This window comes from Nothobranchius furzeri, chromosome 2 (genome assembly GCF_043380555.1).
Source record: "Nothobranchius furzeri strain GRZ-AD chromosome 2, NfurGRZ-RIMD1, whole genome shotgun sequence".
Lineage (NCBI taxonomy): Eukaryota > Metazoa > Chordata > Actinopteri > Cyprinodontiformes > Nothobranchiidae > Nothobranchius > Nothobranchius furzeri.
The window spans coordinates 68,163,599-68,191,525 of NC_091742.1; the positions used below are offsets into that span (position 1 = coordinate 68,163,599).

General features: G+C 39.6%; 1 protein-coding gene across 19 annotated transcripts in view; it reads right to left on the reverse strand.

The window, feature by feature from the left end:
- LOC107377409 (adhesion G protein-coupled receptor L3) overlaps positions 1–27,927 on the reverse strand; it is a 410,636-nt gene that overhangs the window by 91,870 nt on the left and 290,839 nt on the right. For all 19 annotated transcript variants that reach the window (XM_070547650.1, XM_070547654.1, XM_070547651.1 and 16 more), the window contains 3 exons: positions 17,067–17,420; positions 11,637–11,740; positions 4,577–4,762 (listed from right to left, as the gene is read on the reverse strand). In XM_070547650.1, the coding sequence (XP_070403751.1) occupies positions 4,577–4,762; positions 11,637–11,740; positions 17,067–17,420 (644 nt within the window). The remainder of the gene's footprint in view (positions 1–4,576; positions 4,763–11,636; positions 11,741–17,066; positions 17,421–27,927) is intronic.

Here is a 27,927-nt window from a genome sequence, read left to right on the forward strand (position 1 = left end):
GCTTTGATCCTGAAAATGAAAGAAACTCAACTGAATCCTTTTATTGTCTGCTGGCAGAGTGCTCTGTTTTGTTGAGAAAAGAAAGAAAAGATCTTTAATGTGTTTAGCTCTTTGCAGATTGTGGCAAAATGATTGAAGTTAAGAGGTAATCGTCAGTGACTGCCAGAGAAATGAGGATTTCCAGTGACTTCTGGAAACGAGTTCTCAGTGGCAATGGAAACTCAACACAAAAAAGCTACAGCGTGTTTTCTTTTTATGTCACACATGCACTATACTGCAATAAAGGACTGTATCTCTTCAGGCTGAGAATAATTTATCATTGCGCCACTACTGACCCATAAATTAAATAAATTATTCTGGCTGCAAAAGCTACTTTTTTATTCCACTCAACACAGCTGTTTTTTTTCTTCTATTGCACCGTTTCTTTAACTTTATTGGAAACCAAAGACTCAAATAGCAATCTCCCACAAAATACCTTTGTTGTTAATGTTTTTTGTAGTGTTTGTTTCTTCAAGAGAAGCCATAAAGTCAACGCGAGCTTACTCAACATTCTCTTCGTCTGAGGCTGTTTAGACATCTTTACTGCCACCTCTCTCTGTTGGAGAAAACTGGCACTAAAACCTCAATGGGGACATCTGTGTCTGGCATGGCAATTAAATAAAAACTGCCCCCTCCCGAACAACAGCAACAAAAGAGGCTATCTGAGAGCAGGTGTTAGCGTGCGTCTACAAGTGAAGCTGCTCCGGTGAATTAACGGCTGACATTTTGAGTTTCACTGATGTTTGCTGTTCAGCAGGCAGGAAGTATTATTTCAGCTGGCGTTTGCTGGAGCGCCTCGTTCTGTGCTCTGCTGTGAATAAATTGGGGGAATAAATTAATTAGCTTCCAGTTCAGCCAACATAAAAATTTCTGCACTTCCGCTGTTTGGATTTACTGCCCTGATAGTAAAAGACAAGAGGTTCAGATGCTCAAAACTTTGAAACTTTTCTATTAAACTGCATGGACAAAAAGAATATTTGAGAATGTGAGGTACTTTAAGCTATGAATGCTACGTCTTGTTGTAAGGCACAAATAGTTAAAATGTGGGTGTCCTTACCAGGTCACAAAGTCTTCAAACTTTTTCTAAAGGCATAGGTAACTCTCCGTTGAGTTTGATGGAGATTGTTTTTTTAACTATTATTTTATTTAATTATCAAGCATGAACAAAACTTCCATGCCAAGGTTCTAATGGTTTATCATTCATGTCCATCCATTTTCTTTTGCTTAATCTGAGTCGGTCGAGGGCGCAGCAGCCCAAGCCAAGAGGACCAGACTTCCCTCTCTCCAGCCACATGGGCCAGGTCTTCTGGGGGAATCCTAAGGTGTTCCCTGGCCAGCCGAGAAACATAGTCCCTCTAGCGTGTCCTGGGTCTTCCTTTAGGTCTCCTCCCAGTTGTGAGTGGACTGAAAACCACCAGGGAGGCTAATCTAAGGCCTGAGCCACCTCAACTGGACCCTCTCGATGTGGAGGAGCAGATCTACACCGAGCACCTCCCGGATGACTGAGCTTCTCACCCTATCTCTAAGGGAGAGCCCAGACACCCAGTGGAGAAAACTAATTTCAGCCGCTTCTATCCACAAACTCATTCTTTTGGTCACTACCCAAAGCTCGTGACCATAGGTGAGGGTAGGAACGCAGATCGACCGGTAAATGAAGATTTTCGCCTTCTGGCTCAGCTCTCTTTTCACCACAACAATCGGTACAATGCCTGCATCACTGCAGATGCAGCACCTATCTGCCTATTGATCTTTTGCTCCAGCTTTCCCTCACACGTGAACAAGACCCCAAGATACTTCCTCCACTTGGGACAGGACTTCACCCTGACCAGGGGAAGGCATTCTACTCTTTTCCGACTCACTGATGAAGTGAGCAAAAAGATCTTGCATGGGTTGTGGATTCCATGGATAGGAGTGTGTGTGTGTGTGTGTGTGGGGGGGGGGGGATACTGGCATGGGTAAGTTGTCAAAAATTAAAAGCGGTACTGCTCAAGTTTGCCTTGTTGTCTGGGCTACTATGCCATTATGGTGCAGTATCAAAGCCATGCTGATATGGTGTGATCCAAATGCACTTTGGTGCATTCAAGGTGGTCCAAGACATTAGTACCAGGATGGGCCCTGGGATGAGATGCGTTCGTATTCTGCCTGACGAACGTACAAGTGAGTGCGTTCATCCTGGAATGCGTGAATGGGTTTGTGAATGCATTCTTTCGCCGTTCTAGCTCCAGATTTCCACAGAGCTTTTCCAGATCTAAAGCCTAGCTAAAACATTCTGTTAACCATAGAGTTTATAAAAAGTAGAACACGCAAAAGCGGCCAAACATAGGCAGTAGCGGTTGGTGCGGCGTCTACTCTTCTACGTCTATGCTGTGTGCAGGAGTCAAAGTTCATTCAGAAAAATTGAAAAGAGACTTAACTGAAAGATTATAAATTTTTTAATGTTTTGCACTTTTATTATGTTTAGTTTGCTACCTCAGCCTGCTTCCCAAGACTGTTTAATAATTTCCCATAAAAATGTTCAAATATTGTTTTCCTCATGTTATTGAGAATTTACTGTAGTGTGTGTGTGTGTGTGTGTGTCTGTGTGTGTGTGTGTGTGTGTGTGGTTTAGGAAATTGAGTGCTTCAAGAGCTCAAGAAATATATTACCTCTACTTATGACCAATAAGCTGTGATATTCTATTTAAATATAGAATCTCAACTCTGTTTGGTCTTTAATATGTTTATCAGAAGATCTAGGATTTTTTCTTTATCAGGGGGTTGTACATACTTTGTTTTGATTCAGAAAAGAGTCAGGTTTATAAAAGTAAGAATTTATTTTACAAACAATTAAAACATGACAAGTTAACTAAGCATTTACTGTGATGGATGGAACTAAATGTGATGTATGAACCTTTGTGTCAATGTGATGTTAGTACGAACTACCTTATCTAGGAGATCTGAGTTCTGGATGTAAAAGAATTTGGTTTGCGTTAAGCTATGAAGTTGGTTGTTATCAAACAAATCAGACGCAATCTGTCATGTCCACTTCACCCGTTCTCGGAAACCCTCTTGGTGGATCCGAAGGTCAGGGAGGTCGGCTGACCTCTGGCACTGAAGGGCTGTAGAATACCGTGGCACCGACGCTTCAGTCCAGAGATGTCTCGGGTCACGACAGACGGATGGAACCGCACGTCTGGGAGTCTTAAGGAGTCTAAAAAATATCAGCTTGTTCTGCAGGAACTGTGCGGTATCAGCTTTGCAGGTGCAAAAAGATTTTGACGACGTGTCAAAAGCCTTTATGGTTAAAGAGGGTTGCTTCAGATGGTCTGTCTGAAGCTTTCTCTAGATCTGCTGAATCACCCAGAGTGATCCAGTCTTGATGTTCTCATGTTATGATTTGTGTAGGAAATCATTCTTTGACTTAGCAACTGATCTGAGCTGGAGTGTTCCTTATATGGAGGCATGAAGACCTGAAAGATTGGACCTTGAGGAGAGAATGTTATTGTTTACATTACGTTATCTGTGTTCAGAGCTGCAGAGACTCTGAGCTCCAGCTGATGGGATGAAGGCAGGCCAATTTGAAGTGAACACATGCAGTCTTGTGTCTCCTTTTTGACCAGATGTTGAATGGTCAAACTGTACCTAAAAACTGACCATTGCTGGACGTTACATATATATATATATATATATATATATATATATATATATATATATATATATATATATATATATATATATATATATATATAAATGAGAGAAAAGAACTATGAACTAGTTCGTTTTTGAAACAATGAACTTCGTTCAATTTTTTTTTATTATGAACTAAGAAACGAACAAGTTCATTTTAAAATGTATGAACTGAACTTTGAACTAATTCATTTTTTGAACAACCTTTCTCAACACTGTACGGTAGTAAGAGCATAAGAACTGCCTGCTTATATGTGGTTCCCAAAGTTGGGGTTGTAACCACATTGTGGCTCCTGAAACACCAATTGTGTAGTCCAGAGAAGATCTCAAATCCAAATAAATGCAGAAATGATGGCTAATACCATGTTTTTCCTATAACCATCTCAAAACAATACCAATGGTAGTAATAACTGTGTGGAAACAGTATTTTAGATGTTTAAATTGCAACTTATGTGTACTAAAACCATCAATGGTTGGGGTCCCAAGGCACTAAGAGGGTTATTTTGTAGGTCAGGAGCTACCTTAGATCTAAAGAATGACAAGAAAGCAGAGAATCACCTATGTCAAATCAGGGCAAATCTATTTGAGGAGTAGCATACCCACAGGACTATCATGATTAACTTTTAGGGGTAACTTGGTGGTTATCCACATTTGTTGTGATCGTGGAAGGATCTTGTCCTGGTGCAAAGAAGCCCTCGGTCATCTTTAGTTGAAACTTCAAAGGTTCTGAGTAAACCTAAATATAAATCTGGTAACAGGTGAAACTCATCAGTAATCATTTCTCTCTCTCTCTCAACTGTGCTTTATTTCAGAGATTTATTTGAAAAGAAAGAAAAAGTTGACATTTTGTGTAAAGGAAGCTGATTTGGTACCTTGTTGAGGCTCCGAGCTGCACTGTCTTTGCCACCTGGCGTGAGATTCCTCAGCTGCACATCCAGCAGATCCACCAGCTGAATCATGGCCTTCACTGTATACGTGATGTCACCTGCCTGGAGGTTACTTTTGGTTTGCTCTGCCAGCTCACGGGCAATGACTGCCGCCGTCTCTCCAGCTTTTAGCTGAGGGAGTGAACACAAGAAAAATCAACTCCACTTCAATGCAACCCAAATGACTTAAACACTTTGCTGCATAAATGCATCCTTATTATTCACAACCTTCATGGTATATGGGAATTTAAGAGAAATTGCACCTAACAAATATCTGCCGTCTACAATGAACACAATTTGACCTCAACTTTTCCTCTAACGGCAGCAGTATTAGAGAGAATTAAAGCGTGTACACTCAGCTGTGTATATCTCACCCTGCTGAGAGTACACCGGGGCACAATAATGTATGTGCGCATAATCATACAACTACTGAGGAAATTTCCCCAGATAGCCTCACCTTTATGAAAATAAGGAACGGAATGAAGCTTGGAAAAGCAAGAAAATACATTTCACATGATAGAGATAATATTCAATTGATTTTTTGAATTGATTGAATATGCACACAAAGACAAATACCTGATTTTTTTTTTATTATAGAAATAAATACCAAAAAAGGACAACAATTGTATACAGTTTCATATACAGTTTAGTGTAAAATGCTGTTTTTGTGACTAATTAAGATTCTACACTTGTAGTTGAAAAACCTGATAAGTGTTATTGATCTGATCACTGGCATTATGTTTTTACTAGGGGTGGGACTCGATTAAAAAATTTATCTAATTAATTTGAGGCTTTGTAATTAATCAATGGCATTTTATTTGTTCAAGAAAATTTGCGCCCAATCAATTTTTATAAATTAAAAATAATGATAGTGAAGCACAGATGACATAAACACACTTTAATGAATATATTTATGTGACCACAAGGTCTATTTGATTACTTCGGTATAATAAAGGTAACCGTTGTGGGATTTGTTGGGATGTGTAAATATTATTACACGTGTTATTGATGAAGTGTAAATGGACATGGAACATTGTAGATGTGTAATGAACTGAACACTAGGTGGCAGCAGAGCACTCCTAATGTATGGAGGTGTAGTGTAGAGCTCAGGGGAAGTTTTGCTGAGGGTTACCCACACTTGTATAGTGCCTTTTATAGTCAGAGGACTCCAAAGTGCTTTACACTAGTGTATAATTCATCCATTCACACACACATTCACACACTGGTGATTAACTACATTGCAGCTACAGCGGCCCTGGGGCAAACTGGCAGAGGCAAGTTACTGCCTGCCTGCCTTCTACCGAATAAAAAACAAAACAATGAAAAATTTGATCTTTTTGTTCTTTCTTACTTTTCTTAATGAAGTGATTTTTCATGATTCATTTGATTGTAGTTTTAAGTGTGTTTGGCCCACATAATAAAGGTTTATATGGTCTTGTAGCCCAGGCTCTGCAGTCTTGTTAGATGTGGAGCTCGATGATGTTTATTGATTTATATGACATAAATTGTGATGCTAGACATGCCCAGCTCCTATTTGGGGGGTGCTCGAGTTCAAATAACATGTTATTTTTTCTAATTATTAATCATAATTTATGTGTTAAATTCCCACCCCTAGTCTTTACCGATAGTCTGAGATGAAAAAAATCAACTTGCCACAATAAAATAGTCAGTAACTTAAAATGAATGACTTTTTGCAGATGAGGCTGATTAGACCGGACTGGTAATTTGTTGAACCAAATGGATCAAAAGTTCAAGCTATCTAGTTTTCTGGCCAAAACTTTACCAGCTAGGGACCATAGACTGTTTTCTACAATAGATGAGGCTGTTGCATAGTTAAATGTGAAACTACCACAAACTGTGAGACCACCATGGCTTCCAAACATGATTCTATCTATCCAAAACAAGTCAGTAAATTATTCCCATGAATCATTAAGGTCTCATTAGCTAAATTTACTCCCTTTGGTTAGTGTGCTGGTGGTGTCACTTCTAAAAATATCATTTCTTTCTCCTCCAGCTGACCTTTACATCCTCAAACAGACACAGCGGAGCTTTTTCCCCAAAGTACGACTTACAAGTGTAATAAAAATGGGAGTAAACTTGAGATTTAAATGTACTTAATAAAAACACTTAGTATGATTCCATTTTTTTAATGACAGCATTTTATTGCATGCCACTTATGGATTTATGTTTAGAGCCACAGTGGAACATAAATGTCTGAATACATGCATAGCATGCCTTTTATTGATGTAACTCAAACTATAGTCAGCTTTATATAGTGGTAGTTATTCGTGGGCTTATTTGTGAATAACTGGGTATGTTAAATTGGTCCTCACAGAGAGGTTTTCATGAGGGTTGGGGTTAGTCGTTGAACAATGTTTTTCTCTTTTTGTTTTCCTCTGCGTTAATCTCTTAACCGAAGGAATGGCGATGCAGGGTAAATACTGTTATTTCTCTCATTCTGCCAGTCTGGTGTCATTTCCTTTATATTTATATATCTCCTTTCTACGTTTTGTCTACCAAACCATCTGGCAGCAAGCGATGATATGCCCAGGACAATAGCTATAGATGTGCCAGATGGGCGTTTGAAATTCCTGGCAGGTTAATCTTCGTTGTTTTTGCTTTCTCCACAGCAACAGACATCCTGCTCAAGTGTTTGCTTTTAATGAAATAACTAATAAGAAAAGTAAATGGTTTAAAATACACACATTTCTTACACGACTTAGTGCAGTTGCACTTTTTTTCTCTAAACAGCAGCTTTAGTGCTCTGTCCAAACTGGGATGAGCCACACTGAAATGCACCAGATAATCTCTTTGACACTACGTTGCTTCCAAACAGCAATCTTCCATCCATATCTGAAAACTGCTGTTGGTTTAATGGGCTGGTTTTCTGCTGCTGAGTACAACATAAATGTTACACAACATGCACGCCTCGGGCTCGTGTGCATTTAGAGCAAAGGTTTTTAACAATTCGTAACCTGGAACCTGAATCTGAAGGTGCAGTCACCTTCTCCAATTTTGCTTTGATTCTATTACAGATTTAAGAGGAGGAAGCTTTATGTAGGAGTTTGATAACAGCCTGCAGAGGAGAAGATACAAGTCATTTGAGCTGGAGCTGTTTCAAGGGCAAATATTGGGCTGGATGGTGTTGTAGGACAGAAAGCAGCCTGAAAGAACTCGACACACAGAGGCCCATTATAAACCATGTTGGTTGGGTATTGGGTTCCACTTCACAGCCAAACATATACACACAAAGACATAACCTTTCTATATTGTACACCTTCCAGTTAATCAATGAAGTTAATTGACCAATTAGGAAAAGACAAACATTTGACTTGACAAGATGCAGGAGATCTGTTGTAAATATAATCAATGGAAAGGGGAAATGTCATGTTTTCAAAGAAAGAAATGGAAATTCTATGGTTAAATATCATTTGTTAGTGTTCGCCCATTATTTATCCCATACACCCCCCACCCCCACCCCCACGTCTTTGTCATACATGGAAATTGAATTGACTTAAGGTCGACATTCAAAAAAACAAATCGTCAAACTATTATTCGACCTAATGACGCAGGTTACCAAACCTTAAATGTTACTTTATATGCTTTTTAGGGAACAACATCGGTTCTACCATACATCAGTATAGATCAAAGTAGAGATTACAAAATTGGCTAAGACAAAAGAAATTTGTAAAAAGATATATGCTTATGCTGTACAGTAACCATGACAATAACAACAAAGTACATCTGAGATAGGGCTGGACAATAAATCGAAAATGTATCGTTATCGAAATTTCTGACTCTTATCGTGATAATTTTCCCCATGTCAATAAATTTGATAATAAAAAAAATGAAAAGATGTGTGTAGGTTGGCAGCATTCATGGCCTTTTAAGAAGCTGTACCACCTTGTGTCATGTAGAAATGTGACTCAACGCTATACATGTGACAGCCCCATCTGGTGGACAACTTTTGTGTCTGCGTATAACTGTAGTTATCATCCGTTTATCGTTATCGAGGTGAAATCCTCAATATATTAATTTTAGGCCATATCGCCCAGCCCTAATCTGATTACATCAAACTAGATATGACAGGAGCAAGTGAGTGGGAATAATACTTCCCCTAAGGTGGTTACTACACCAATGACATACTACAAGAGCTTTCTTTGATAAGAAAAATGGGCAACTGCAGTTATTTAATTTCTTGATCTAGGGCGCTTTCTCAATTTAATCTTAAAGAGTGCCAAGCTTTTAAACTGTAGTACGAGCTTCACTAATGCAAGCCATAGTTTACAAAAAAAACAACTGATCCTCCCTTTTTGGGCCGTTAGGGAATTTGTCGTCCTGGTCCACGTGGAAAGAGTGTATTTAAGGTGGAATTTTGAAATCTTACGACTCCCTTCCCAGTTTAGTTTTTTTATTACATGGTTTGATTTATGCTTTGCTTAAACTTTTCATCAGATTGATTTGCACAGTATGGGGATTTTTATCTTGCATGATGTGGATTAGGACAACAACAAAGATATGACAATGACAAAGTCAATTGCCTTAAAGCTGCAATGGTAAATTTGGAAAACTAAAGGGCTTTAAACATTTTTTCATGCCTTTTGAACAATGTTCTAACATAGTATAGCTATAAATATATTGTGGAGATTAAAATAATGATTAAAAAAAGTGGTTCTTCTGCATTTGTCTAAAAACCTCCACCAGTAACGCGTTTCAGAACAAAAGCAACCATTGTACCATCCAGTTGTTGGTCTCGCTGAACTGCCGTACTTCCCTGTGTCCTCCACTCACTGAACACTCGCGTATTTAGCAACAGAACACCACTGGTGTGAGAGGTTCTCCACTCAATAGTATCAGAGAAACAGCCGGCTGCTACTATTTCATCTTTAGGACAAACTCAGAGAGTCCCAAAAAGAAAAACATAATTTGCAGACATGGACAACAAAAGATGTTTGGACCTAAAAAATGGCGACTGGTGTTTAGCACTATCTCGTTTACTCTGGCAATGTGGGTATCCGGTTGCGGCAGAAGCATCTCACTACAGACGCCGAAAGGGAGGGGTGAGTGTTCCGTGACCGTGTTTGCGTTCAAAACCCAGCTAGTTTTGTAGATTCGCCACAACAGCTTTAAAGCTTGTCACCCTTGGTATTTTCATGTTTAAAATGAGAAAGCTTGTCTGATGATAAGTAAATAGTTTACAAGAAAATAAAACACTCCATTTGTCTATATTCATGTATTTTTTAGTTATTAGGATTGCTGTGTCTTGGATGAGTGAGAGCCTTCACCAGGATTCTACAGGATGTATAAAACCTGCATACTCTGTGCAGAAACCAACAGTTTTGTGTTATTTCATTTGACTTTTCAAAATTTCAATGACTACCGAGATTCCTAATCAAAGTGCGATTAGTGTCAATAAAAAGCAGCACTCTCTTCTATTCCGTTCTTTCCACTGGATGTGAAAGCATCTAGGAATGGTGGCAAAACGTACTACGTGACAATCACCCGCCGTTAAAACAGATGAGTTCCTTTCCACTGGCCACAAAGAGAGGGGACACTATCATTACGTGTCAAGTCTATTTATTTATGTGCTACACTTCCAAAACACATCAAACTCTGCAGTTAAGATCACGCCAGACAGGAAATCAAACAAAAGACGTGTGAGACATCCGGAAACTTTCAAAAATAAATGTCCCATGCAGGTATGTCATTTCCGGTTAAAACCCTCATACCCGATGTAAACATGCAGCTGTCTTTGTCCTTGCTTATTACTATGTGTGGACTTCTAAAATCACACGTAGTGTTTAATTCTCCCGTGATTTTGTCACATTACGAGATATGCTGTGTGGAACGCTTTTGCATAAAAATGGCTCCCGGTTGGGAATGAGCTTGTGGGTAAATGCTGCTATCATGTTAAGTGACCACTTTCATGGCCGATGGAAAGAAGGGGTGATACTAAAACTGCATGAAACCCTCATAAATGCATGGCAAAAATCATCGTGTTAATCAAAAGTTATATCCTTAATGTTGAAACAATTGCTAATTTAAACTTTCTTAATACATCTCTGGGATTTCCTTACTTTTGGGAACAATAAAGCAAAATCCTAAATGCTAACTTCCTGTAGCATGGCTATCAGTGCTAACATTAGCAGAGACTAGTGGAGTTTGGTTTCTATTTGCAATTTTTTGTCTTCTATAACAATGCTACTTAAAAATGTTTTCCTTCCGCACATTTCCTTATGAAAAAATGGAACGTTTGTATTGTATTGTATTTGGTTTATTGAACAAGGACAGCACAAAGGACAATGTTACATGTAATGGCGATGCAACCGTTGTTTTGTACAGAGGCTTTCTAGCCATAGGCTAATTTGCAAACCTAGTCCTTGGTTGGACTTTTAGATAAAATCAAATAACAGCATTTATAACATTTGTCATCTCTCTCTCTCTCTCTCTCTCTCTCTCTCTCTCTCTCTCTCTCTCTCTCTCTCTCTCTCTCTCTCTCTCTCTCTCTCTCTCTCTCTCTCTCTCTCTCTCTCTCTCTCTCTCTCTCTCTCTCACACACACACACACACACACACACACACACACACACACACACACACACACACACACACACAATCAATTTAGATAAATTAGTTTGACTAAGAAACATCAGTGTTTACAAGTTTGTTTTTGTTTCAGCCATTTTTTCACCTGAGAGTTAAAAGTTGTAAAGTGTGTTAACAATTTTATTGTTGATGGTAGATTGTTCCAGATCTGAGGTCCTTTAAATGAGAACGGGGATTGACCAAATTATGTTGTGTATTGTGGTGGTTTGCAGTCTCTGTTGGCTACAGCACTGGTTGTAGCTCCTGTGCTGCTGGTCTAAAATATCTGTTGATGTTGACATATTCTGTGCACCATTACTGACTATCAAAAAAGGACAGGGACACCTTTCCTTGTGTGAATCTCAGAGGTAGAATTAAGTAAGGGGAAGGAGTGAACTGGACGATGGCCTCGCAATCATTACCTTCTGGCTGATGATGTTGACCCAAGGGGAAGTACAGTTGCTGAAGTCGGGTCCCATTAGGTCCCAGAACCCTTCTGGTCCCAGACACATATATGAAGCCACACCTAAAGAGAAATCAAAAATGTTCCTGTAAGCACATTTACTTTTTTGTGGTAAAAAAAAAGAAAAGGGTGTATTTTTCATGTATTTTTTAGCTATTCCTTTTTCTTGAGCTTATCCACATTTTCCAATTTTTCTCACTCTTTTTCTCATTACAGAACGATGCAATTCAAAATACTTTCAGGCTCATCAACTGGTGCCCAGTTCTTGTCGATGTCAGGCCCCTTTCTTCTTTTTGCTTAAGAAACTAAATTCTTCGGCGATGCAATTAATGGGATTTGCTAAATGTAATTGAATGGTTTTATCGTAAACTGACTAAATTAAAGTTGGTCCGTTTGAAGCCTGTTGGACTCCGTCTGCATTTAATGATTAAAAGTCGGAACCTGTCTGCACCCGTGGCAGCTCCAGTCTTGCATTAGGAAGAATGTACAACAAAATAGGTTTCAATCAAGTGTGCTGTGGCAGAATTCAGAATCAGGAAAGGTCAATTAAGATGTTGCGAGAAAACAGAGATCTGTTCTGGTGAATCAGTGTTGGACAGAATACACTTACACGTACAAATCTATGGGACTTTAAGTTGCTCTGTTTTGAATTTGATAAACACTTCAAGCTACTTGCTTTTATTTTCCCTGCTGACATCAGCAATGCTACACACCAACATTAAACTGCCCTTCCGTGTTTGTAGAGGGTGGGGGTGTTTGTTGGTGGTTGACACAGCCTGCATTAACAGATATGAATTTTGACTGACATATAATTTCCTTTCCCAGTCCACCTTAGACAGCATTATGTTTGATGGGCTTAGAAGATAAGTGACTCTGCATATCCTCCTATACTGAGAGACAGGACCGAGGGAGCATGAAAAGAGAGAGGTAGGAAAAAAGAAGGAGGGGAGCCAGAGTCGGTTGGGAGGGGGACAGAATGACAGCGAGGGGAAAAACAGGTAGATGGAAGGGAAGCTCGAGAAAGTTTCAGAGTGGCAGAGGAAGCTCACACGGTCGTGTTCTGCTTGACAGTGTTGTGTGAAGTGCGCCAGCTTTGAAGCGTGCGCTGAGCGAAAGTTGGGGTTTGGGTTCTTCTTATCTAGCCATGTGATGGCTGTTAGTGAGGTCTCGATGGGTGCTGGCGTTGCCCGTTAATGAAAACTTGCATGTATGTGTGTGTCTCCCTCTGTGAGCTTCACGCTGAATTTTGAGGCGGCTGGTGCAATGCCTTCTCAGAACGAATGCAGATTATATTTACTAGAACAGGTGTCACCTAATCTCCTGACTTGGAGGCTATAAACAGCCTCTGCGATCTACCAACATGTTTTATATACTGTACTGTAGAACACACACCTTTAAATGTGTTGAACACTTGTTTAATCAATACATTTGCAGTGGTCTCTAGTAGGAATGAATGCCTTGGAAGGCCTACTCTGGGGAGAAAAAGCTCAGATGCGCTTGTTTCTGGAACTAGCAGAATTCCACATCAGAGGTGAGGTGAACACGGCAGGATTTGGAGTGTTATTTGCTGGTATTTGGACATTTCGCCTCTGATTGGATAACAACAACACAACTACCACTGACTGATTGCTCTGCACCATTAATGTTTTATCCCCACAAATAACTCAAGCCTGAAGAAGTTCTGCTGTGTGGTGGAGTTGCTAATGCTAATGGTTACCTTCAATAAGCCGAGGTGTTTTCTGCTGTTTCCTGGACGCTAAACCAACAACAGCCTTCCCCGTCACGAGTAAAGATGGATGAGTCTATGAATGTTGAGTGAAGGTGTGACAGAGATCTGTCAGGGTACCACACCTTTAATACCTTCTACACTACCTAGATCTAAACACTACCTAGTCACGCCCACCCATCCCCCACTCGGGCTGCTATAAGCATAGATGCTCTGATATCCAGGAGAGGCTCGGAGTAGAGCCACTGCTTCTCCAGCAGCAGCGTTCTTTTACACGTACTTACTTTCCTTTAAGTGATGTCCCAAACGGGGACTTTTTGAAACAGCTTGTTTGAGGCACGTAATTCCTAAAACTGATCAAACAGATGGATGGGGTATTTTTTCTTCAAGTTTGGGGTGTTTATAAAAGAAGTACGGACCCACATGGCCGCAGAAAATATTGCAAAAGATTAGTTTAGCTAAATATGTCCCCTTTAACAAAGTGTCAATCACACGAGTGAAGTTTTCTTTGATTAAACATGTTGGTTTTGTAAATACACTTCACCATTTAGTAGGGAGAAAGAACCATCTTTTAATGCTGGGTAATCTGCGACGGACTAGTGGTATACTGTACAGTTTGCATTGGTGATAAATGCTTGGCTCTTTTATGGCTTATGTTTACTTGTTTGGGAGTTTTCATACACTGAGCTATTTTTCTAATTATTCCACATGTATTTCTAAAATAAGAGTGATGGAAGAGATTGAACAAAGGAAAAAAGATAAGAAAAACATTGTGCAGAGGTAAAACCAGGAAACACAAGTTTTTATTCACACTAATCTCTCTTTTTTTTTCCTATTACCCAGACATGGATAAAAAAATAAAAATATTCCATAATTTGGAGCCTGTGTAGCGTACCTGATTCAAACTTAGAAAGCTGCAAAATAATCTGAGGGAAACACACATTACATCTGCCTAGCTTGAAATAACCACCAGGAAAAGAAATTGTCAACACTGTTAGATGTTGATTTTAAAACTGTGTCCACATTTCATTCCAATTCATCCCACAGGACGAGAAATCACTCATGGAGGTGATAAACGTGGCTTCAATTTACTGAAGTTCCTTTAACGCACGACATAGACAAGCAAAAACATTTATTATAGTAGAGCCCAACCACTGAACTTTTGCCGCTGCTATATGACAGATTATGTTTAAAGAAATAATTTTTAAAATGACCAACAGTTCTTCATGGATTATTGACTAAAAACTTAGAAAAAGTGTATTTTTGACCAGTTTTGGTACCAAATTTATCATTTTAATTATCTTAGCTTTTTGAAATATTCCCCATCGACAGGGACTGGCTCTAAATCTTCATGAATCCTGGTTGATGTTAGAAACCTGTAATAACAGGGTTTAGAGGTCATCTTCTGGCAGTGATTATGCTCCATATTTCTGTTAAAATTGAACCAATAAAACATGAACTGCACTCTTGGACAGGCTCTCAGGTGCTCTAAAGAAAAGCCTTTTCATCCAAAGTGGCCAAAATTGATTTTATCTTACATCACACTTAACTTCATTCTATTAGAATTGATACAAAGACAGATGGAACAAAACACAAAAATAAGAGTCTGATAAAAAAGAAAAAACACCCAAAAAAAGCTTTTAAAGAGCACAGGATTAATCACAACTATGTCATAACAGACTATAAATATGGGTGTGTGGTGTGCTTCCGTACAAATATAATACTGTGCTATCTTTAGTGTCGCATCAGTGAGTCAGTAATAAAGAGTGAGGAGGGAAGACAGGAAGAGAGAGAACGATTTCTGCAGGGGGAGTGTAAACATAAACAAAACACAAGCAACCAACATGGAGGAGAAGAGACTCACAGCAAACCAGGTCTCCTAAGGAGATTATTGACATCTTCACAGGCAGGAAGTAGAGAAACAACATATAAGATTTATAAGCAGAGTTCCTCGGCTTTCCACAGAGGATGATTATTTATGAATCTTAGGATTCTGTAACAACATAAAGATTAGACTCAAGTTACATTATTATTATTATTATTGTTGTTCTAGCCATGCTCCGTTAGAGCCTCAGCAAGCACAAACAGTCCTGTGGCTTGCCAATCACACCACTCTATCGGTTTGGAGGGAGGAATGATGCGACGGAGCGGAACAACAAAGATGGCGGAGGCTTGTTTGCGACAGCTGTGGCAACAACTCTGGACACTTAAACCTTGGGCTTTTCTTTGAGTCAAGAGCAAATAGAGGCACTTAAGTTCTTTATTTAGAAAAAGGATGTATTTGTGTGTATGGTGGACTAGACTAGCTCAAGCCCAGTTCACGTGTGGGTAGATTTAGCACGCCTAGGTGGAGTGGTGTTTACAAAAGTTTAGCTTTAGCTAGCTGATGAACTTTAGCTTAGGGACATTAGCTTACTTTTGCCCTTCTGCTGTTCACCGATGTAAATAAGTTCCGACTTTGCCAGAATTCACGCCGCTGATGAACAGCGTTTCACTTTACACTGCAGATGATCAAAAGACTAAAGAAAAGTCCGGATCCCTACCAGTTTTTGTCGCTGGTGAGGTCACCGGGTTCAGCTGCTGCTCTAACACCAAGATGAGACAAGATATCTTATAATGGCAACGCTCATCATGCTAATTAAATAACGTAATTTTAACACACGTAATCCTACATTGGAACAATATTACTGTAAATAATTATCTTGCATGGAGAAAAATCCATCCATCCAACCCATCATCCATTACGATTACCAATAAGTGGTATAAACACACAACATTTATCACTTCAGGTCTGTCACAGTCAGTCCCGGTCTTCCTGATGAAATATGTGAGGAATATACGTTAGTCTTACCCGGTACAACGTGTTTGCTGCAAATACTAAATTACTCTGAAGGCTGCTAGTCTGTTTGATTGATCGCTGTGGTTAAACTCCGTCCCCAGTCTCCACCAAAGTTATTTAAAAAAATCAAGTTGAGTCGACACCCTTGTCTGTTGCTGCCAATCGTGCAGCAAGCTATTTTACTTTAAAATCAACTAAATGAAAGCGATAAAAGGCAACAAACTGGCTAATTTTGACTGGCTTCACCACAGTTTTAACATGTGGAAACTACCTTTCTGTATTCCATCATGGTGAAGGGAGCGGTCCTAAAAAGTTACATGCAAAGGGTCAATTACAAAATCTAGTTTATGGGAACTTTACCAGTAGCCATTGTCTGAGTCCTAGGTGAATTGTCTTTTGAAACAGACATTTGTGAAAACCCTTTGAATGTTACCATGTCAGTCAGCTAATTGACCAGACACTAGTTGTTATTACATTTTTAACAGCAGCGTTGTTTTTAAACACTATAAATTTAACCATGTATCACAGTTTTTTCCACCCAAATTGTGACCACTTCGCTTGTAATCCCATTACCTTTTTTGTCATGATGCGATAGTTTTTAACTTTTAAGCATGGCCAAAGTTCATGACCCTCAGAGAGGGTTGGAACATAGATCAAATCTTGACTGACCCGTTACATTGTGGAATACTTGTTTTAAAATTCTTAAGATTAGTAATTTTTGCCCAAAGTTATAAAAATGTGTGAATTTCATCATCTGAATTTAAATAGAGCTCCAATAAGTATAACAAGCTGCTTTCAAAAGCCCAACAAAGAATTCTCCATACCTATGGTTCCAGGTGGACATGGCATTTTGGCCACTGTGCCCTGCTTGGTCTTGGGCCAGGAGATGTCCATCACCACCAGAGGATTGCAGTATTCCACCTTGATGTTGGGGAGCTTGGAGGAAGGTGATGCTTCATCGCTGTCATCTGGCAACAAAGCCTCCACGAGCGTCTGAACCGGGGACACCATGGTTGATGTGGCACGTGGCCACTGGGCCATTGCAGCTGTTGTGGCAGGCATCCTGGTAGTGGTTATCCTGGTTGTTGTCGATGTTACGGTAACAGTTGATGGACGAGTAGTGGTCCTTGTTGTGGAGGTTGTAGCATCCATGTATACCATTATAGATGAGGATGTTTCTGATAAGAGAAGAAGGGGAACAAATAAAGTCAACATGTAGAAAATTGTAAGACTGGAGAGGAATCATCAGCAATCATAAGTGGACCTTATTTTTGTATCTGGTGCTGCTGAAAAAATAGCTGTGTACCCTTTTGAGCTCTATTTTTCCTTATTTTCCATGTGTCAGTTTAGGAGAAGATAGTTCAAAGAGGATCAGTTGAAGCCGGCAGGTGTGACTAAAGTGGACAAGCATGGTGCCTAGGGTTTGAGACCCCCTGCTGGCTGAACTAACATACACTCTCCAGAGCACGCAAACGCCCTGCTGTGTATTCTAAAAGGAGGTGTTGATGAGAACATTTCTCTGCGAGTCAATGGTTATATATTTTTTTAAGTACCCACTTTTTTTGGGTCAGTGAGGATAAAATGGAATCCTCCCTGTGGTTACACTCCAGGAGCTGTTTGTTAATGACACTGTTTACCTGAGCTCTCAGGGAAAAACCAGAACATAAACTATGAGATGTGCCTATATTCTAGTCCAGCGAATGCTCTCTTTTCACTGCAGCTCCTTGAGTCCCTGTCATCAATCATTCCACATATGTGTCTTATTATCCCTCTGTTGTATCTCAGATTGGGTCCCAGATTAATTTAGTTGTAAAGGTTTCATGAATGTGTGAACTCAGTAAAGCCACAAAGGGCCAAAAAAGGCACAAGTGGGCGAAACTCGTAATATATCTTCAATGAGTAGGAAAAAAAACAACTTTTTTCTATAAAAACATATGCAATTTAACCTTCTTATTTCAACTATATTAAATTTGCAGAGCTATTTTTGCATGGTGATGCTTCAAAACACAGTGGCAACATTTCTGTATGTCATGATCTAATTATAGTCTGTGGTTGCAAAGAGGCCAGCCTTCCGTAGCCCCCTCTAAATGGATGAAAGAGCACTTTCTCACAGACACACACAATTTGGAACTTCACTAAAATGTAATTTGGGATCGCTGTCGTTTCCGCCCGGTGCCGAGATACAATCACAATGACAGAAGTGACAAACGATCCTAATTGTTGTATGAAACGAGAGCAAAACAATATTTAATGAAGGTCAGTTTTACGTTGGCGGGTTTAATGGACGCCAGTCACATATCCAGGGAGCTCAGATAACACAAATCCAGTTCTGGGACATTCAATTTGCAATGGGACAATTTCTCTGTACGGTAAAGTTTGCAAAGGGAAGAATAAGACAGCATAAATTAGCGCTGTGGTTCAGGATGTAGAGGCCCCCGCAGGTTGTAATGACACCCGACTACTATCAGCAGTCGATGCATACCATGGTTAACAGCAGTCAGCGGCAGCCAAGGTTGATTAAATGGTTTGCCACCTCAGCAAGAGCACTGGCTGATTATTTGTTTTCCCTCTCTAACAAAACAGTTTGTTGTGTTTTAAGCTCTGCAGGTATCTTTGATAATCCTGTAGAGAGACTAACAGCAAAATAAAACTTTGAAAATAATCTTATTATACACCAGTATGAACCAAAAATCATGCAGAGTCTTTTTAAAATTCCAAATCTAGGGAATTAAGACACAACAAAACCAGTTAAGATGGTATGTAAATAGCTATTTAACACTCCAAGACAACACCATTTGCACTGTATAAGCAGCTATAAACATCGCCACCAATTTGTGCCAGTGTGTACTTGAGCTGCCACAATCATGGCCGCATGGGAGGGGGTTGGTTGGCCTTCAAGCATTTTTGTCTATTTTTTTGGGATTATTTATGAAAGCACATATGCATCCATATTTGGGGAGAGATAATGATCCTCTCAATATCAACTCCCTTGTAAAGAAAAGTGACATCAATTTCACCAAATCTGGAAATGAGCCTGAGGTGCCTAAATGGCAAGGACACCATCAGGGTGGCTGATGAAAATCGCATCATGAAAATTCACTGCTTGCATCAAGGTCAGAACAAGTGGCAGTGTGGCAGCATTGTATAAGCTGCTGGCTAAACAGGTGAGCAGGGGGACCTATTAGTATAAATGAATTACTGCTCTGGCTATGGGTGGCTGCTTTAGAAGTGACTGTGATAGGTCTTTGTTGACGATGTTGCTTTTAACCGATTCAGTGGTCTGTGTTTCCTGGTAAAATACTTTTCAGATGAAGACAGCAGGATGTTTATGGATGAAATGGATGGCAAGATTGTGTGTTGAAGACATTTGTGTCTCTTTGTTGCTAAGTCAAACTGACCCAATTCTCAGACAAAGAAAAACATGGCTAATAGTCAGTTTTTGTGTTCTTTCAATATTTAAGGTACAATATGTAAGAATATTACAGTGAAATAATCATAAAATAGTCCAATGCCTCAATCTTTTTGCCTGAAAGGTTACATTGAAAGAGATTTTCTTCTCAACCAACTGGAGGGTTGTCAGTTTTTCTCCTTTCAAGGAAAAAAAACACACAAAAAAGAGGGTAGTTACTGTTGACACTTCGCTGACAGTTTATGAGGCTGCCATTTCCCCGGTGAGCTAATTGCTGTGTCGGCATTTGTAATTCAACACTGGCAGGCAAAAAGTAAACAGTAAACAGGAGCGAACCAGATGTTATTTGCTGTCCCTTAAGAAGTCACAGCATCCATTTGTTTTATATTGGGTGAAGCAGTCTAGAGACTAACATTAAGCTAACAATGCTAACGGTGACTTACCCTGGCTTCCACCGGCTGTGAAAACTGACTCGAAACGTAATGATATTGTGCCCTCGCTTCTGGGGCGCAAACAAAACATCACACTTTGCTGCCGGTGGAAAGCAACTCATCTACTGTAACGGTGGCTATTTGCCGCTTAGTACATTGCACATCAATTTTGCAATGTTTTCCATGGAAATAAGGGGTTAGAAACAAATAGTTGGTTGTAAAAATATCTCAAGCTACTGTTTCAATGACCAACAACTCGATATTACAGTGTAATGTATGTGTGAAGTGATTAATGAGTCAATTGTGGCCTTTTACTTGTTTTAATGAGTCGTTCAGAACTATAACATCAAGCTTACTGGAAGAGGGCTATCAATTATTACTGTAATAAGTGTACTCAGGTTGTTCAAATTCGAGACCATGGTCTTGAGTCGGGAAAGGGTAGGATGCCTTATCCCGGTCAGGGATGAGGTCCTGCCCCAAGTGGAGTAGTTTATATATCTCTAGTTCACGAGTGAGGGAAAATGGAGAGCGAGATTGACAGACAGATTGATGCTACGTTTGTAGTGATGCGGGCGTTGTACAGCTTGATTGTGGTAAAGAGAAAGAACTGACCCGTAGGGCAAAGCTTTCGATTTACTGGTGGATCTACGTTCCTACCCTCACCTAAGGTCAGGAGCTCTGGTTAGTGACCAAATGAACAAATTTGCGGCTACAAGTGGCCGACATTAGTTTTCTCCACCGGGTGTCTGGACTCTCACTTAGGGATAGGTTGAGAAGCTTGGTCATCCGGGAGGGGCTACGAGTAGACTCGCTGCTCTTCCACATTGAGAGGAACCAGTGGAGGTGGCTTGGGCATTCAGTCAGGATGCCTCCTGGACATCTCACTGGTGAGATTTGGCACGTCCAACAACAAGAAGACCTAAAGGAAGAACCAGTACGTGCTGGAGGGACAATCTGTAAGATGTCTCTCGGTTGGCCAGGGACGCCTTAGGATTCCTCCGGGGAAGCTGGCTCAAGTGGCTGGGGAAAGGGAAGTCTGGGCCTCTCTGCTAGGGGCCACTGCATCCTCGACCCGACCCTAGATAAGTGGACAAAAATGGATGGATGGATCGATGGATGGATGGATGGATGTGTAATAAGTGTTCCCTAATGTAAAACACCCAAGAGTACCAATACCAGATATCACATCACTGTGTGTCTGCTCTGACTTCTCAATCCTCAGTGAGTCATGGTGGATGGCTGCTTATACTGAGCCAGGATCCTCTGCAGGTAGCTTCCCGTTAAAAGGGTTTTCCTCTCCACAGTCCCTACATGCTTGCTTAGTATGAGGATTGCTGTAAAGACTCTGACACTAGTCAATGACTCGATGCAACATGCTAGGTTCCTTATATAGGAAACTTTTTACTGATTGGCTTGATGAACTGAAATGTATTAAAATGTTTACTATGTGAAGTGCCTTTAGAAGACTCCTGTCGTTATTTGGTGCTACATAAATAAACTTGAATTGAACTGAATTACTGTGTCATCTTTGCTTGTTATCTAAAATCTTCTGGTGCTGATCCATAACTGGCAACAGCCATAGAAACTCACAGAACGATAGTAAGGAAGTGATTACAGTAACCAAATATGTCGACGGAATGTAATTTGTATTTACAACATATAGAACATATAATAAAACACAAAAAATGTTTTAAGATTAGATTTAGTCATTTTTGTTGTAGATGTAGGACATTTTAAATGTCTTGCATGTGTTTTTTGCACTTTAAGTTCACACCAGAGGTAGAATGATTCATATGTTCATAGAAAACCAATGTGGATTACTGCAATGTTAAAAAAATACGACTTGACCATACCTGAGAATATCTAGCAGAGTAAATAAAACAAGCACATGGCAGCGCTGTGTTACACTTAACACCAAGGATGGGTGTTTAAATTCTATGAAAATTCAGGAGAAATTAGATTTCACTTTAAATATTTCACAACAACACTAGACTCACACACATACGGATTAAAGACAAAATTCCAGCAGTTCACACATTTCACAACACATGTTTAAGTTGCTATTTACTCATTTATTGCAAATGATTATACCACTAAAGTATCATCATACCACTATTGAGGCAAAATGCAGATCTGATTACACTCAACAAAGGCACAATTTTACTACTTTCTGATGAAGGGGCAGCACATGTTTCATGTTTTGCTTACATAAAAACAGTGGTAAATATAGTTTACGACTCCAAGCCCACGTACAACATGGCTGTCTTTGCTAACTCTGGCAATAAGCGCCAAAGCCAATACAGTAGTTTGCTTTATGTATAGCTTTGAATAAAAAAATACCATATTGGGTAAAACACAAAATTGTGTCGAGTAGTTTTTTTGTTTTGATTCTGTGGCAGGTGTATAGAAAAATGCACCTTTGCTTAAAAAAAACTCTTGAGTGGGCTGGAGACTATTAGGCACATTACCACCATCCAGTGGTCATGTGCAGCATTACCACCAGATGCCAGCAGAAAACCAGTAAACCAAAAGCTACATTATTATTCTTTGAATATTTGAAAATACACGTTACTCCTCATCCTTGGCACGCACTTTAGTTAAAGATGGAGTGCACACCATCAGAAAATGTAACTCCACTCCTAGCCAAGATTTGAAAAATGCTACGAAAGTAGGCGTTGCCAGGAGGCACAGAGTAGCATGGCCAAGTGTGGGAAATTTCCATCCTGGGAAGGAGGGGGAGTGGGAGGAAACTGTACCGATGACATGAAATCGTACCAACCCCAGTCAATCACAAGTTTAAAATGCTGTAGCCGCTGTTCTGCCACAGGGGGCAGCACTAAGACGTTTTAGACCTAGATTCTAGATTTAATCAAGTTTACACAAACATGTCAAAAAATGCACAGAAATAGAAAGAATGCATTTGTAAAAACCCAATTATACAGTTAATTAGAAAAAAAAGTTATTTTGGGGTTTAGTTACTCTTTAAAGAGTTTTCTACTACGGAGATAACGTTTCATGTTTTTAAACATTCTGCAATTTTATTCTGATCAATCCTTAACTTACTATAAAGACTTAAACTGATCTCAGTTCTTATCAAGTATAAGATATTTAACAGTTTTAACATAAGTTATTATTTTTAGAAGGGAAGTATGCAAGCCACCATGTTTGCTGTTCCAATCAAAACCTAACTTCAATATATACTTTCACAGATTAAAAAAAATGTGCTGATCTGCAACTGCAACTGGTTTCTAATTCCAGAAGGCATTGGACAAGAGGTGGTGGACACCCTGGATAGGTCTCCTGTCCATCACTGGGAAAAATGCCCAATCACTCACTCACATTTAGGAACAATTTATATCCTCCAGTCAATCTAATGTACATGCACATGGTCTGTGGGAGGAAACCGGAGTAGCCGGAAGGAAAACCCATGCTTATTTAGGAAAAACATGGCAACTCCATGGAGAAAAGCCGCAGCCAGAATTTGAATCAGCAACCTTCTTTCTGCAAGGCAACAATGCTACCACCTGTGCAGCCTACAACATAAAACGCAATTACTAACTTTATTTAACTTTATTATAAATTATTCTGCATATGAGCATCAAACAAATTTACAAATGGGTAAAAACAAGCTAATAACTTAATTTAATCTGTCATTTGTTACCATTATTTCTAAAAGAAATATCCATGGAACTGGTCTTTGGCTGACCCGAAGTTGTTAACCTGGAGCTTCTATGGATTAATCTTGTAATGGTATCCCTATGACGTAGAATGTGTACTTACAGTTTCAACATAAATATTTATTAAAGGTCTTAAACATTTGTTTAATTAATACATTTGCAGTGGTCTCCTTGTAGGTCGTACTCTGGGGGTAGGGGGGTTAGGGATAAGGTGCACCTGAATCAGGAAGTATAAGTCAGCTGGAGGAGAAAGTAGCTTCAGACGACAAGATTTGTAATATTATTTCCCAATGTTTGGACATCTCACCTATGATTGGCCAACAGCAACACTACTCTACCACTGACTCCATTTATTTTGCAACATTGATGCTTTATCTCCACAAGTAACACAAGCCTGGAGGAGCTCTGCTGTGTGGTGGAGTTTCTAATGCTAAAGGTTAGCTTCTACTAGCCGAGAAGCTTCTCTGCTGTTTCCTGGACACTAAACCAACAACAGCCTTCCCCGTTGTGAGTCAAGATGGGTGAGTCCATGAATGTTAAGTGACAGTGTGATGTAGATCTGTCAGGATTTTCTAATCTTAGAGTTTCAGCGTCTATTTTCTATCAGAAGCTAATGCAGGAGACAGGTGTAGGAGACTATTTGCATGTTCAGCCTGCATGAAAAACTCAGAGTGACCCATTATAATCAGAAAAAATCATTAAACGTTTTTTAGTGAACCACAACTTTTAAAAAGTGTGCTTGGTTGTTTTAGGCAACTGTTTTAGACAAAACATGAGAAAATGAGACTTTTCACCAATTTGGTCTTCGTAAGTCAAGTCAAACTTTCCATCTGGTCAGTTATTTAGTGTTGCCGTCTTTATCCCGAGAGGAAACACAGTGAGATCATTTTGGTTTACCCATCTTACTAAAGTAATTATAATAAAAAGGGTTCATCCCTTCCCGAATGCTTAAGGCAATGTGGCAGTACAGAGAAGTATGACTTGAAGAAATGTCTGTCACAGTAGGAGGTTAATTCAAAGTCACTGGGAATCATGTTTAGAATGTAATTCTATACTTTGAGATGATCCCATCGAGTCCCCTCCGGTAAATTATTTTTCAAAATGTTCAGTCTACGCACGGCATGTTAAATACACCTGTGAAGACAGGGAACTGAAGGGAGGAGAGTGCCCTTGAGCAGACTTAAATGTCTTTTCCATGAGATGAGCATACAGAAGAAAAAAAAAAACACACAGTCTGCCGCCACTATCGCCTTGGAGACAACACAAGGACATTTTGTTTTACTTTGCCAGCTTTCCCAATTTATCCAAAGGGGGCGAACAGAATGAGAAAGGAAAAAATACGTATCTGAGAGCTCAAGAGTATCGCAAAGGTTAACAGGTTAATACCCAAAGTGACAACTCCATGACCTTACAGGGCAATTTGAGCTTACGACTTAAAACCGTGTTCTTATATAACGCTGTCCTACGGTGAGAGATGTTTCAATTTAAAGGAATTTTTTAATAATCCCACCGGGAGCAACTGGTTTTAAAAAAAAGCACGATGATGAGAAGAAATGTTCTAGATTAATTCAATTATCTGAAAATTCCCTTCCATCCATCTGATATTAAAAATATTCTCAAAGGCACATCAAAGCAGACTGACTAGAATACAAGCCAGCAAGTGTAATCTAAGCTGAAGGATTAAATTAAAGTCCATGCTGATAAAAAAAATGCAGAATATAAAATAAAATAAAGCGAAACCTGTTCATTGAGAAATGACAAAAGTAAAGTTCTTCTGCTCTCTGGCTTCCTTTCTCATTGAAACACAAGCTCCTCTCATCATTCACACCACTTCTCCCCCCAAATGCGTGAAGTCTGTTTCCACCACACACAGAGCTCTGTGCTTCATTTCAAAGCATTCATTTTGAACTAATTAGCCTCTCTCTGTGTATCCCAGGGCTCGTAGCTTCCACAATTAGATAAGCCTGCTCTAATTCGCTCCAGGAAAGAAAATGGCAACGTTATTATGAAATGGATCCGGTTTGTATGACTCGCCGTTTCCACGCCACGAGCAGGTGGAAAGGGGCTTTTCTTGGGGGGGAGGGTTGGAACAAACACCAGACAGTAAAGTGGCTCTTTCAGCCACGTGAGGAACCCAATTACACCCTAGTTTTAGTTTCCGGACCTGTATGCACGGTTACGTCTTCAGCTGGGACTTTAACAGAACTAATTAGATTTGGACCGCCTATGCGTGATGTCACTAGCTAACATTTTCCTAACCTGCTTTTTTTTTGGGTTGACATCTGATGCTAACTGGTGCTCAGTCCAAACATCTGAGACCTTCACAGGCTAATTGAAAATTGATAACAATATTTACTCAGTGCAAACAGGAATCATCACAGTTTTGGTCATCTGTCTATTAAAAATCATGTTTGCCATTGAACTTTTTATTCGTGAAAAAAAAAAAACGGACATTATAGCTTTGAAATAGCAGGGAAAGCACTGGCGGTAACCAATGGGTGCATTCCATTTCTGTAGCTTCACACACTGATTGTTCTGTGGAAAATAGTAATACGCAAAACTTTTGACTTTTGACATTCACTGAGTTTTCAAGTTAAAATGACTGTTGTGAAATAGACCTATGAAGGCAAATTCTGACGCTGCATTCACAAAACTAAATGTAACATTCAGTTTTTTTTAATTATGTCCAAAAATTTGTGTTAAAGCTGTGGTTTATAACTTAGCAGTGGTCTCTGGTAGGAATGAATGCCTTACAAGCTGTACTCAGGGCATAAAAAAGCCCACAAACCCCTGGCCCATCAGGACCAAGTCAGAGCTGTGCTATAAATGGGATTATTTTAGAGTCTTCTTTTCTAATATTTAGACATCTTGCCTCAGATTGGATAAAAGCTATGTGTCTCTGTTACCAGTTCTGTTTGCTCGGGACATGGATGTTTTATCTCCATAAATAACAAGCCTGGAGGAGCTTCAGCCGTGTGAGTGAGTTGTTAATGCTAACAATTAGCTTCTGTTGTTTGAGACATTCTCTGCTGATTCTGGATGCTAAAACAACAACAGCCTTCCCCGTGATGAGTCAGTATCGGTCAGTCCAATGCACAGTGTGACGTAGATCTATCAGGATATTCTAATCCTAGACTTTATCTGTTGATTTTCTATCAGAAGCTAATGCAGGAGATAGGTGTAGGAGACTAGTTTCATGTTCAGCCTGCATGAAACACTCAGACTGATTCTAATCAGGAATAATGATGAAAAAATGTTTTTTCAGTGTTCAACACCTTTAAACTAATTCTGGGTACATCTGTATTATCAAAGATTCTGCATTCGCTTTCTTTCTTTTGTGAAACTACTGTTCTGCTATAAACCACTGGTTTGTTATGTAACGGAATAGAGTGATTTAAGTATCTAGAGTTGTATTTTAATACACTGTAAGTAGATCACTTGTAATAATCAGAAGATAGGCTGTTTTTATCATCAGGGAGTTTAATTAAACACTGTATTGACTTTGAGACAAGAAAAGAGAGAGAGTTGGGATCGTTTGAGAATCTTTAATTTCTTAATTATAAATTCTTAATCTACCAGGACTAACTCTGTGATGGATGAAAATGGATTTGGATGTTGTGTTGGTGCGTGTGTGTGTGTGTGTGTGGTTGGTTCAGACTCCTTAGGCTGACGTCATTGAATCTGGTCGTCTTTGTTATGACTAGATATCACGAGGCTTATAAAGTGATGACATGAGCTGCTATTTTGCCGTGTACGTACCCAGTGGGGGCCTCCCAGGTAGATCAGGAAATGCCAGGTCCAAGAACCTCGGATGTGTACTGGAGCTGTCGGAGCAGCGGTCGCAGCACGTCAAAGCCCGTCTGAAGGGTCGACCCCGGTACCAATCGGCAGCGTCAGCAGGTGCTCTTATTTTGAAAGGATGTCGTCTGGTTGTTAAACGACGAAAATCTCCAACTTCACAGTTCTTAGTTTAAAGAAGAAAACACATCTGGCCAGGCTGTGCTTTTCTTTAGGATGACGGTGAATAGAACTGAAGTCAAAATGGAACTGAGCTTAAAATGGCGTTGCCTTGTTTTATATCTCTGAATTGTTGATAAGTTTTAGTAAAGTGGATTGGACACTTTAAGTCAACAAGCCAGATTCTCCTGCGGCAGCCGAAAGCTCTGAT